We start from the raw sequence: 13,675 nt of genomic DNA, 5'->3' as shown, positions 1-13,675 counted from the left end.
ATGGCTATACCGGAAATGGAGTATTTGGCATGTTTCGGGGATTGGAAAAATCGTTGGCATAAGTGTATTTCATCGAGAAGGGATTATTTTGAAGGGGATGGAATTGATTTACAAGAATAAAAAAGATTTTTCATTTTACAACCAATTTCACCTTACTTTTTGCCCACAGAGTAAACCTAACTTTTGTGTGTGTTAAAGTTTGTGAGTCTCTGCCGAATCCCTAGCGTTGGATAAGAGCCAATCACTAATGTAGACCCTTGTCGCGGGACAACGCTTCCCCCTACCCCCTACCCAATGTATCTTCACATGCATGTAAAATAAAAGAATTATGTTAGCCTTTAACTTCGTAACAACTTCTGCATCTTTCAGTACGTTTCACAAAAGTTTTGACAACCTTTATCTTCAATCTATTAGTTTCTCACAAAAAATATATCTTTACCATTCTCAGAAGATCACGTACGTATTTGGGATATTGTCTGTGCCACATCGTCCCAAGAAAGTATTTGAGTGACGTGGGATTTGAATTTATTCAGTTTCACAAGTCGTTCCTTAAGATGGGCCAATTCTTTTTCCAGGTGGGGCACACGACAATCAGTTATTGTACCCTAGTTTGTGATACGTTACTTCGCGTTATGAAAGTTTATTGGTATGTGCCCATAAACTAAACTTTAGTGCATTTAGTGTAGTAATATTTGAATCTTTGGGGAACATCAAAATGCCCACAGTTGTATGCCTATAAATCCATGTCTCAATCTCAATCTAGTGGCTCGGGGTGTTAAGAGCCACTGCCGGGCGAGATTATGAAAACTATCAAATTAAGTTGTCAACTGGTTTTTATAAGAAGATCGGGAATTGAAAAATAACAACAACAATAACTTTGAGTTTTTGATTCGGGCTAGAAATGTGTTTTTTGTGTTCCAGTGCTTCAGAGCTGTTTACGTTCTATTGAGAGGGTATTCCGTTTTTATGCTCATTTACCAAGAATTCTAAGAAAAAATTGATTCACAAATTTATTCAGTGTTGCTTACCAGGCCAACTTTTGTTAGTCCTCTCGGATTTTAATTGTAATAATATTAACTTTGGGAAAACAATTTTCTTATAAAAAAAAATATTATTATTATTGTTATTCTGCATAAAAAATTAAAATTATTTGCATGCTACCACCATAATATTATACAAAAATGTATAAGATAAAACCGCGAAGAGCCAACTGAGACATTTTTCAAGTTTGAAGACAAAATAGTCTCTCAATTGAATTTCCGCTGTGGTTTTCATTGTAGTTTTCTGTCACATCAAAACATAATAATAAATAGAAAAAAATAGAAAAAAATAGAAAAAAATAGATAGAAATGAACACATTCACACAAATTTATTTTGTGCATATGGTATAGGTATGAATGTATGGTATAGGTATATACAGGGTGGGCCATGTAAAATTTGCTTTTTGAATCGGCTATAAAAAAAACTAATCAATATTTTTTCAAACTTTTTTTTTTATTTAGAAGAAGATTGAACATTGTCATTTATGAACGAAAAATAATATCGTTCAAATGACTGCCACGACTGGCTTTACAGTAGGCCATTCGATCAACCCAAGTTTTAAGCACATTTTCGATTGTTTGGGCTCCAATTTCATGAATGGCAACTTCGATTTCGTATTTTAAAGCCTCAATCGTCTCTGGATGGTTCGCATTGCATTTGTCCTTAACGGCTCCCCACAAAAAATAGTCCAACGGGCTGATTATTCGGTTTTCAAAAACGGTAGCCAAAAGTTCGAGTGTAACTTTGGCAGTGTGACAAGTTGCACCGTCCTGTTGAAATCAAATGTCGTCCATGTCATCCACTTCAATTTTTGGAAACAAAAACTCGTTGAGCATGTCACGGTAACACTCGCCATTTCCTGTAACCGCGGCTCCTCGCTCATTTTCGAAAAAAATGGGCGGATGATGCCGCCAGACCAAAAACCGCACCAAACAGTGACTCGTTGTGGATGCATTTGCTTCTCTACAGTAACGTGTGGATTTTCTGAGCCACAAATCCGACAATTTTGCTTATTGACGTAGCCACCGATGTGAAAATGAGCTTCATCAGAAAAGAAGAAGAAGAAGACTCACCTCTTTGGAAATAGGCTTTCAATATTTCCCAATTTTGTTCTAGCGTATAGCGTCCCATTTCGTAAATATCAAACCTTTAAGTAAATTATGAACACATTTGTGTTACCATTCTCAAAAAAATAGGTGGTTCAAAAAGCAAACGCTATATGGCCCACCCTGTACATATTTTGCTTGTGGTCTATCCCTTAACGTTTTATTATATTTGGTCTACGTCTATGGTATGTATATACTTATATATATAGTATTAACCACAAGCGATGATACCTGATGAGTGCGCCTACGGAAAGGTACCTTATTCAATTCAAATAAATTTATTTTTATTTTTTTTAATTTATTTGAATTTTTTATTTTTTTTTTACATTTGGCATTACCATTTCTCTCCAGAGTAAGACTTTATAAGGTAGACAAATATCAAAAAAACCATAATGGGCTACGAATTGAACGAACGGTTTTACCTTATAATATTCTTATATATTTTATCATGTCTACGACTGTACAAGTATATTGCATTTTCGTTCGCCCTCTCCATGCAGTCAAAATAAAATGTATAAAGTAATTGTTTAAATTTTTGTTTGTGTTTATGCCAAATTAAATGTGTAGTGCTGTGATTAATCTTGGCCTGTACATATGCACATTTTTATTACAAAACTGTAGCTACCTAAAATACCATCCCAAACAACATACCTGATGTGCCAGAATACAGGCACGATTCACTGCCTCAGCCTCCACCTCCTCTTGTCGTGATAGCTCATGACCCTCTGGGCCAGTTACGCCGGCAGCTAACAATTTCTGCACATTCTTTGCGATAACATCACCATTCTCGGCATGCACCTGAAAAATAAGCGAACTAATTTTTATAAATTTGCAACTAATTGGCCATTTCAAGCAAATACCTGCGCAACACCATTTAGGGAACGTATGCGCTCAAAAACATCCAATAACTCGGAATCGTTTAATTGATAGAGGCCCTTGTAGGCCATGAATACTTTAAAGGAGTTGACACCCAACTCTTCACACATAATTTTCATTTCCTCCGACACAGATTTGGACCACCAGGTGATGCCTACATGAAGAGCATAATCACAGCAGACTTTTGGATCAGCCCAGGCGCGCCATTTGTCGTAGGCTTCAACAAGTGATTCGCCCTTGTTAGGCAGCACGAAGTCGACTGCAAATTGTGAGTGAGTGAAGGCAGTTTTTTTTTTTTTTGCTTTTTCTAGTTTTTCCATTAATACTCACTGATGGTGGTGGTACCGCCAGCTACAGCTGCTTTGGTGCCATGATAGAAATCATCCACAGCCACACAACCGCCAAACTTCAACTGCATGTGAGTATGTGGATCTATGCCACCTGGTAACACCAACTTGTTGGAAGCATCCACTATACGCACACCACCGGGCACAACAATCTCAGAGGCGGGACCCACAAATCTAGCGATTGAAAAGTACACATATCAACGCGTATCCTATAATTTATATATTGAACCATAAATAATTACTTGATTATGCCATCTTCAATATAAATATCGGCCTTAAATGACTTGTCGTGATTAACAATGTGCCCATTCTTGATGTAGATGCGGTTTTGAGAGCTCTTAAAAAAATTGTTGAGATTTTAAGTATTTTTAGTGTTTTTAGTTTTGTGCCAGTTGAGACTTACCTGCAGGTGGATGGGAACCTTCTTGACGGGCTTTGGACTTGTTGCCATGTTACTGGAAATTTACCTGAAAAATAAAACACAAAAATGGTACAAAAAATAATTAAAAACGAAGAATTATTTTCATAGGCCTTAAAAGCATATATTCAATTCTTCAATTGAGCCATGCATTTAATTTTATCATAAATATATGAGTTTTTAGCGTTACCGATTTACATTATTATATCATATAATAAAACAATACCAAGTGCCTGACTTCGAAGGATACGGTACGATGCGCCTTTAATAAGAGTGGGGTGAGGTGCTGTTCAAAAGGCGCCGTCGAAAATAAAGTTTTCTATGTGTAAAACTGTATCATATAGAGGAATAATTAACACGTTCACAATTTTTGCATGATTACTTAAAAACAAAGGTTTAACGAAATAATGGATTTTTACTCCCCTGTCGTAGTATGCAGTGGATGGATTAAAAGATAGGAATAGTTCGGTTGCGAATATTCATTTTATTGGTTAGATGAGAAAACGGTCCCTTAACTCTCTTTATGACTTATTATGCCTCTAAAATGGTCCATTTGCGGATGGCCACAATATAGGAGTCGATTTTTCAAAATGGCGCTTATACTATGTTACCAAAAAAGGTGATGCGAGATACTCCTAGCGCTACAGCGAGCGAAGCATGGTTTTAACAGTTTTGCAAAATGTTAATGCCTTCAACAGGGTAGCTGAGAATGAGGTAGAATGTTTGACTGGTGAATCATAATTGCGAAAACTTAGTGGAGCCCCCAAATATTTAATGTATGATAAGCATTAAGCCCTAAAAATACATTGAACTATTGCATATTAATACGTTTATTTTACATTAGCAGAGGTTAAAATGTTATGTTGCAGAAATCAAGGTAAATTTCTGTAAAGAACAGACAGAGATTACGTAACATTCCTTAATAAGGTAGCAGCTGATTTGACTTTTTAATTAAAAAAAAAAAAAAACTCAATTTCTTTTAAAATTTTGTTTACCTTCTGGTTTGTTCTTGTTTAAAGAATTCAAGCAATAACAAAAGACATGTCATTATGGTTCTTGCTCTGCCGTTACTACCGTTTTGATGTGCCTTATAAGACGGCGTTAATCCGGATTACCAGGGTAGTTAATCTGATTGAAAATGTATTTCGATAGTCGGCGCTACCCGGGTTAGTGAACAGCTTGTCTTTTTATTGGATCGTTTTTTCAGTAAAAGATGGACCGCAGGCAACATATACGGGCCTTCAGCTGCCTTAGTACAAAAAAAAAAATATTATTTATTAAAAAAAATTAAATTAAATTGCAATTTCTCAAACTGTTCCGAAATGTCAAAACAATTAATGTAACTTCGTAATTTTTAAAAGTGTGACTATTTTTCATGCACAATAGATATTAACTGTTGTTATTCGGCAGTGTCATCGAAAATTCCCCTAATCCACTTAAATTAGGAGAACTAGACTTAGTCCCGTTTAGTTGCACTTAATTCCTGAGATAATTCTGAATTAAGTCGTTAATCCCGATTAATACAAAACAAACAAACAAAAATCATACTCTTCAAGCCTCTTCATTATGCACGCTCTTTTACATGGCGCAAAAACGTGAAAAGGATAAGAAGATGATAGGAGTATTCGGGATAACTATTCTAGGTAAGACCTATTGGCCTTGTACGTTTGGACGAGAGGTACTAAAGAAGATGGAATAATGATATTTATGAGCTCTATAATGAAATGGATATTGTAAAGCGCAGAAAAATATATACCAGATCTGAATCGATTGGATTACAGTTTTTGGTCAGAATTAGAGGACATGGCCTGTCGAAGGCCTCACAGGTGAATCTTAAACAATCTTTGGTTCGAGCAGCAACGCAAATATCCATGAAAACCGTGCGTCATACAAGTGCTGAATGATCTAATCGTTTGAAGGCTTGTAAATGGTGATCCTTTCGAATGAAAAGAGAATTTTTTTTCTTTAATATTTACATGTTTAAATAAAACTAACTTCATTAAAAAAGTGTATAATTTCATATCTGTAACAAACTTAACTTGTAACAGAACTTATGGCAGGACTAATTAATGACTTTTTTGGCTTGGGCAAGCCCTATTTTCGTACGATGACGCACCAGTGAAGAGATATTATACTTTAAATTGGCAACCATTAGCAGATGGCTAACGCAAGTGAACACAATTGACGAATCATACTTTGAAAGACATAGTTGGCTTATATAGATGATGCAACTTCGCAAATCAGAGAAGCATCTAGCGAAGTGTTTTGGTTTCAACCCAAACCCACATACTTTCTGTCAAAAAAGTACCGGAAATTGTTCAATAAAACGCAAAAGAATTGTTTAGTCATCAAAATTTATTTTGTCACCTTCAAAATAGGCTCCATTCGAAACTATACACATACGCCAACGATTAGTCAAGTCATCAAAACTCCTCCAGCGAATTCTACTTAATGGCCTCTATCGAGTCAAAGCGGCGTCAGCGTAGTGGTAATTTATGTTTTGGGAAAAGGAAAAGGTCACAGGGGGTTAAATCCGGTGAATACGGTGGTTGTTCGATGATAGCCTATTGGCTCGTGACGGTGCGTTATCATGGTGAAAGATCAGTGAGTTTTATTTCTACAATTTGGGCCGTTTCCTACGCACATTCTCTCTCAAACGTCGCATAACTTCCAAATAACATTCCTTATTTACCGTAGAACCATTTGGAACGAATTCCGAGTGCACAACACCATGATAATCAACGAAAACGAGTAGAATGCCTTTTACTTTTTGCCGACTTTGACGTGTTTTTTTGAGATTCGGCTAATGTGGATAGCGCCATTTAGCCGCCTGTTGACTGCTTTGCATGTCAAACTCATATTTCCACTTATCCTCACCTGCTATGATGCGCTGGATAAACGTTGAGTCCGAATTCACTTGCATATCTTCAGCCACCTTCTTCCGATGAATTTTTGTAAAAGAAATTCAACTCTCTTGGAACGAGTCGGGCGCCACGCGTCTATTGCCCAATTGAGGGTGTAAAATGTTGCAAATTGATTCGTGAGACACGCTAAGTTCACGAGCTATCTCCCTAAAACTTAGATGATGGTTTTCCAGCAACATTTCCTTGACTTTGTCGGCGTTTTCATGTGTTGAAGACGTTGATGGGCGACCAGATCGGGACAAATCTTCCACGACTTCTCAGCCCTCTGCAAAAGCCTTATACCACTCATAGACCCGTGTTTTTGATAAAGCACACTCGCCATAGGCTTACTGCAACACGAAATTCCGTTCAAAACACGAAATGTATGACAAATTCTTTGTTCGATATTTTTATTCATAGTGAAAATCGCAGAGCACACCTGCAGTTGACTAATATAATTAAATGCCAAAAACAAGCTAATTGACAGATCGCGCTCAAACTCTGGGACACTATAGGGGACAGTTGTGCCAACATTCCAGCAAAAACAAATTTAGTCATATGTGTAACGCACGCTTTTTAAATGAACAATTCCCGATATTTTTTTTTACAGAATGTATGCACATAAGAAAAATAATTTTGATGCTATCAGCTATGACTAAACACGACAAATGTACATATGTAAGGTATCCATATAGTAATCGAGTCTAATAGATATTCTTGCCTTATCGAAACTAAAGCGCAATAATCATAAAAATATAAAATTTCGTTTGGAAAACGAACACTAAAAATTACAAAAAAAAATTATCATTTGAAGCTAAATTTAAATGAGAAATTGTGTGAATTCCTATGTATTTGTATTTGCAAAACACCAGCCTCCTATAAAGAGACATAAATAAATATGAGCTAAATGATAAGCCACTAATTGGTTAGTAGATTCATACATACGCACGTAATATATATAAATCATGCAAATACTCTGAATAATAAAAAAAACCTAAAATAAAAATGGAATACACATACATACATAGATACAAATATAAGATAGAAAGGGAGCAGCAAAAACGATAAGCTAAATAAATCCTAGCAATGTAATAAAGGTGCTTATATTTACTAATGGCGCTTACACTCTTTTTGGGTGTTTGGCCGAACTCCTCCTCCTATTTGTGGCGTGCATCTTCGTATTGTCTCACACATAAATGCGAGTTTTAAGCCGATTTCGAACGGCAAATGGTTTTTTATGAAGAGCTTTTTTATGGCAGAAATACCCTCGGAGATTTGCCATTGGCTGCCGCGGGGCGCTATGAGAAAAAACTTTTTCTTAATTTTGGTGTTTCACAGAGATTCGAACCTACGTTCTCCGAATTTCGAATAGTAGTCACGCACCAACCCATTCGGCTACGGCGGCCGTACTTTAATTACACATAAAATATTCTTAGTTTTGATTTGGCTTGAATTATAATCAAGCCTTACCCAGTATATTGGGGGTCATATCCAGGACCTGAGCAGATTCTAAGACTGGTATGAGCTTATGGTGCGTAGCTATGTGGGTCCTAGTCAAAGTATGAAAAACCAAATCAAACAGTTCCAAAATAAGGTCCTTAGGTGTCAAATCACCATGTTGCTGCAGAAGTTCCGACGTTGAGCGCGATCCTAAAATGAACTCCGTCAAAACTGAAATCGGAAAAATTCCAGTGGCCCTTAAAGAAAGACTAATAAACTATAGTACTGAAGAAGCACATAATTTAATTCGAACCGACGGTTTTATACGAAGGCTCAGACGCACTAAAGCTAGGGATCCCATATAGGGTGGACCATGTATAATTTGCTTTTTGAATCGGCTATAAAAAAAAACTAATCAATATTTTTTCAAACTTTTTTTTTTATTAGGAAGATTGAACATTGTCATTTATGAACGAAAAATAATATCGTTCAAATGACTGCCACGACTGGCTTTACAGTAGGCCATTCGATCAACCCAATTTTTAAGCACATTTTCGATTGTTTGGGATCCAAAAGTTCGAGTGTAACTTTGGCAGTGTGACAAGTTGCACCGTCCTGTTGAAACCAAATGTCGTCCATGCCATCCTCTTCAATTTTTGGAAACAAAAACTCGTTGAGCATGTCACGGTAACGCTCGCCAGAACGAGAAGACTCACCACTTTGGAAATAGGTTTTCAATATTTCCCAATTTTGTTCAAGCATATAGCGTCCTATTTCGTAAATGTCAAACCTTTAAGTAAATTCTGAACACATTTGACATGTCATTTGTGTTACTATTCTCAAAAAAATAAGTGGTTCAAAAAGCAAACGCTATATGGCCCACCCTGTACTTCCATAAAATGCGTTATATTATGTAGAGTGAGAATTGTATAATGTTATGATATTTAAGCTGCTCGTTAGACATTTGTAAAAAACTCAAAAGAAAAAAGAACAAAAATATTGAGGTCTTGATAAATTAGATAACCAACACTCTCCTAATTATAGTATTATATTACTAATTACTGGTTTAATACAAAAAATCAATTCATCTACTCCTCATGATGTCACAAGGTTTTGAAAAACCTTGTGTGTCGAAAATTCCGTACCTCTTAATATCATTGATTAAAGGTTCCACGATAAAGCATATATAATCTAGGGGATACACAAATCAAGGTGAATGTGTCATATGTTTAGTTAAGATTACTATTGTAATATCGCCAAGTCTTTGAAATCGAGCAAGTAACGGCGATCGTTTATGGCTGTGAATAATTTTCTACTGCCCTCCTGCTTTTATTTATTTATTTATTTCATTTAATCATTAATGTCTAACGAAATTCAGAACAGACATTTCAAATATAAATTCAGAACTAAATTACAAATTTACAATATTAAAAAGTATAGTAAAATTAGATTATCAACATAAGAAACCATTAAATTGCTAAAAATATATGCAAGTTGCAATTGAGTTTTAATGAAATTAGTAATTATAAAACTAGGCACACACGACTAACACACGAATATTTAATAAAAAAAGACCTAAATATCTGCAAATACTGCAATACCTCAGCTCCAAACATCAAACACATCCTAGACGACTGTACACATTTTACAAACCACAGAAAATCACTAAACAACACAAAACCTACTGATCTACTTTTAAACAATTCTACAGAGAACATTATTAAACTTATAAACTATTTAAAATATTGTAATATCTTAAATGAAATTTAGCTAACACCCTACATACACATATATACACACCCAATATATTAGCTTAAGGCCACAGTAGCCATAGCTTTTTTTGTATTTTATAGTTAACTATAAATACAATTGTCAATAAAAAAAAAAAAAAAAACTAAAATAACAAAAATTTACCAACTATTATTTTGATTTGTTACATAGAAAGTAAAAAAGGAACATTAAACTGTATTCTTATATAACCTTATATTCAGGAGTCTCTCTGTAGTACTGTAGTTCGGGCCATGTAAATTTTATAGAAAATAGGGGGACATGTATATGGGAAAAAGGAAACTTTGGGGTCTAAATTTTATTATATCCAATCTTTTTTTAGCTGCATGATAACTATCGGTACCGATAACTATGGTTCAACAGCTGAGCAGTGCAAACTGTGTTGACATTTGGGGTGAGAAAGGTTTGTCAAGTCATCATGAATCCAAATTGTGGAAATTTACTTATAAAAAAAAGAACCCTATTCACGAAGTTAACAGAGCACTGGCGACATCATCGCTACTTATACCTTTCGAAGTGAGGAAGGAGCTACCGTTACGGTGAATGACGAGTGCTATCAAGCTATGCTGACTAAATGTTTGTTTCCAAAAATTAATACAAAAAAATACTTTATTAAAGCGAAGCCTCTACTTACATAAACGCCGCCGCCGATGACCCCGAGAGAAGACACAACGAATTTTTGGGTTTAACCATTACTTTAGTCATGTAATATCATTTATATTAACTTAAAAATTTCGATTTCGGATATATTTTCTGGACTCGATAAGATGTAGCTAGTGTGACCTATTTATTTTATAAAAATGATCCTATTCTCACCTCCACGCATTTAATAATCGCTCCCTAATCAAATATATCTCTTTACAGTCGTTAACACCAAGTTCTCTTTTAGATAATTTGAGTATTTTCTGATTTGGACGAGATGGTACTCGACTGGTACGGAAATACATAGTTTTTCAGAATTTTATGAAAGTACCCATATACTCGGCCAGCAAAAATAAAAAATCTATAACCTTCAAACGACAAATTTAGAGTATAGTTCTTCAGTTCGATTTTATATTTTGTCACCAAAGGCTCTGCAATATCCTTAACATTTATATATAAAAGCAAAAACTTTCATTCCGCAAAGGCAATTGAATCCAATCCCATTCTCTACAGATAATCCTAAAGTTCACTTGTAGTTATTCGAATCATTAAAACAAACTGAAGATAGTGGCATGAAGTTTTACTCGTACACAGTAATCGATGACGGTACTACCAGCCGAATCGATGTACGCGCGAAACTTAAATTGAAAAGTAATTTTTTAATTTGATCAAAAGGAAGAAAAGAATCAAAGAAAAATGAAAGTAGCATGATTTTTATATGAACCAAAACACACAAAACAAATTTGAGGGATAGACTATAGTCCCAGAATATGGACATCTACAACAACAGAATATAATTTTATGAAAGTTTGAGCCACAAGATAAAATTTTAATTAATTAATTTTTTTCTTTTTTGGTTTTTTTGCAAAAGCCATATTTATAAATTGACCTGGGAGTATATATGGTATGTAAGTGTATTTATATTTTGAAAAGTAAACAAGCAGTTAGATAATGCTTATCAATGTTTATACTGATAAGTGTGAAATAAAAGGGAAAATACAAACAAATAAACATGTATACGTATATACCTTTGTGACAAAACTGTACTTAAAAGTAAATATTTGCAATTATTAAATATGTATAATAAATTCTTTGTTAACCGTACCGTCCGATAGTAACAACTTTTAAAATCAAATAAAATAGATTGAATGGCCAAATAAACGATGCAACACCTTCCATTTCTTTGGATAAATATGCACAGGGCCTTTCAAGTTGGAATATTTTTACATTAAAATTACACTTAAGCATATTTTGAATGTGATTTCATTATCTTTTTATCGGGGTATGTATAAGTATACAGTAGAGGGTCTACAGTTTATAGGTGATAAAAGATATTTTCTAAATGGCCTCTGTATTCACACTTACAGACTTCAATTATTTTGGTGGGATGACATTTAATTTCACCGAATGGTGTCATTTAAAGCTTTAATTATTTTCGGTTTATTTACATAAACTACATCTTTGTGATAGCCTTACAGAAAATAGTCCAAAGGTCAGCGATATTCTCACTTGAAGGCCTCAGAGGGCTGGTGTTTTTTTGTCTTGTACCGCGAGTAGCAGTACAATGAGATCATGTCCTAAAGAGGCTCTCTATGCACTGACACACGTTATTCCAATAGACCTACATATAAAGAAGACGGCAACCATGAGTGCATTTAGGTTAAATGAAGCGGGTCGCTGGAAAGGAAAAATTTATGGTCACGCTAGTCTATTATTGCGACAAACTCAGTTAACCTCGGTGAGGACTGACTACATCGTCCCGATGGTAACGTTCAATAGGAATTTTGCCACACTCTTTCCATCTAAAAAAGAATGGAATAAGGGATTCTCTCTAAACAACTTCGATACCACAGTCTATACAGATGACAGTAAAATGGATTGCGGTGTTGGAGCTGGTATATATTCTCATAGACTTGGAATTGAAAAATCTGTGCCTCTCCCTAATACCAGCAGCGTCTTCCAAGCGGAAGTACTGGCAATTGGGAAAGCCTGTAGGCTACTAATCGCAGATTTCTCTTTGAAGAGTAATATCGCTATTCTTTCGGATAGCCAAGCCGCAATCCAGGCGCTCGACGCGACTATAACAACCTCTAAAGTGGTGGAGCAAAGTAGGAATAGCCTCACCAACTTGAGTGAAAACCATAGAGTAACCTTAATTTGGGTCCCGGGACACCGAAACATAGAAGGTAACGAAAAAGCTGATGAACTGGCAAGAGGGGGATCCGCCATGAATAGCGCTCTTGCAATACCAGTATTCACTCCACTAGGTGCGGTCAAGAATGCAATTTTCCTAAAATACCTTCGAATCGCAGATTGTAGATGGAGAGACCAGACGAAATGCAAAATCAGCAGAACGTTATGGCCCACCTACAACCTCAAGCAATCGTTGACATTAATAAACATGAAACGACGGGACACCTGTAGACATACTGTCATAGTTGTAAACAACCGGAGAAAAAAGAAACGATCTTCCATTTCCTCTGTGAATGCCCTGCCCTATGGAAGGACAGAATGTTAACCCTGGACAAACCGCTGTTCGAGAGTCTCGAGCAACTGTCTGGCTTAGACGACAACAACCTAATAAGGTTCCTAAACCCCACGGCTATATCCAGTAGCCCTGCTGCAAATAACTGTTAAACAATTTGGTAACGAGGATGAGGCAACAAAATGGTGCGGAAGCGCTAGTTGGATTCTGGATGAATCACCCCTCAACCAACCAACCAACCAGGCTTTTTTGGACGATTAGAGTATAGCAACCGACAATATTCACAATTTTGCGTATTTTATCAATGAATTTAAATTGTCTTGATATGATTCTTGAGCGAAATCAAACACATTTTAGCAAATTGCGTTTTTTCAACTTAATATCTGTGCAAGGAGTCGCAATCGAACAAAACAAAAAACTGCTGAAATAGAATCTCGATCTTGCAGTACCCTGTATGTACAAGTATGTGTGCATATTTACATTTTTACCACAAAACGTTTGTTACCAACTTAAGTACCCTTGAGGTCAATTACTCTGCAAAGGAAAACCATTTGTGTATGCAATGCAATTTAGCCACCACTTCGAGGCGTAGCATTTGGATAGGGTCAAAGATTCAGGTGAGTCACATC

At 35.7% G+C, this 13,675-nt stretch overlaps 1 protein-coding gene across 3 annotated transcripts in view; it reads right to left on the bottom strand.

The window, feature by feature from the left end:
• Positions 1–13,675, bottom strand: part of LOC129245960 (dihydropyrimidinase) — a 74,424-nt gene that overhangs the window by 7,629 nt on the left and 53,120 nt on the right. For all 3 annotated transcript variants that reach the window (XM_054884422.1, XM_054884438.1, XM_054884430.1), the window contains exons 3-7: positions 3,774–3,837; positions 3,613–3,707; positions 3,354–3,544; positions 3,008–3,282; positions 2,799–2,945 (exon numbers count right to left, since the gene is read on the bottom strand). In XM_054884422.1, coding sequence (XP_054740397.1) covers positions 2,799–2,945; positions 3,008–3,282; positions 3,354–3,544; positions 3,613–3,707; positions 3,774–3,821 — 756 coding nt within the window. In that variant the 5' untranslated portion in view covers positions 3,822–3,837. The remainder of the gene's footprint in view (positions 1–2,798; positions 2,946–3,007; positions 3,283–3,353; positions 3,545–3,612; positions 3,708–3,773; positions 3,838–13,675) is intronic.

The sequence above is a fragment of the Anastrepha obliqua genome, chromosome 1 (genome assembly GCF_027943255.1).
Source record: "Anastrepha obliqua isolate idAnaObli1 chromosome 1, idAnaObli1_1.0, whole genome shotgun sequence".
In the NCBI taxonomy this organism is placed as follows: domain Eukaryota; kingdom Metazoa; phylum Arthropoda; class Insecta; order Diptera; family Tephritidae; genus Anastrepha; species Anastrepha obliqua.
The sequence above is the reverse complement of the archived record's forward strand: the minus strand, read 5'-3'. Positions and strand labels throughout refer to the sequence as shown.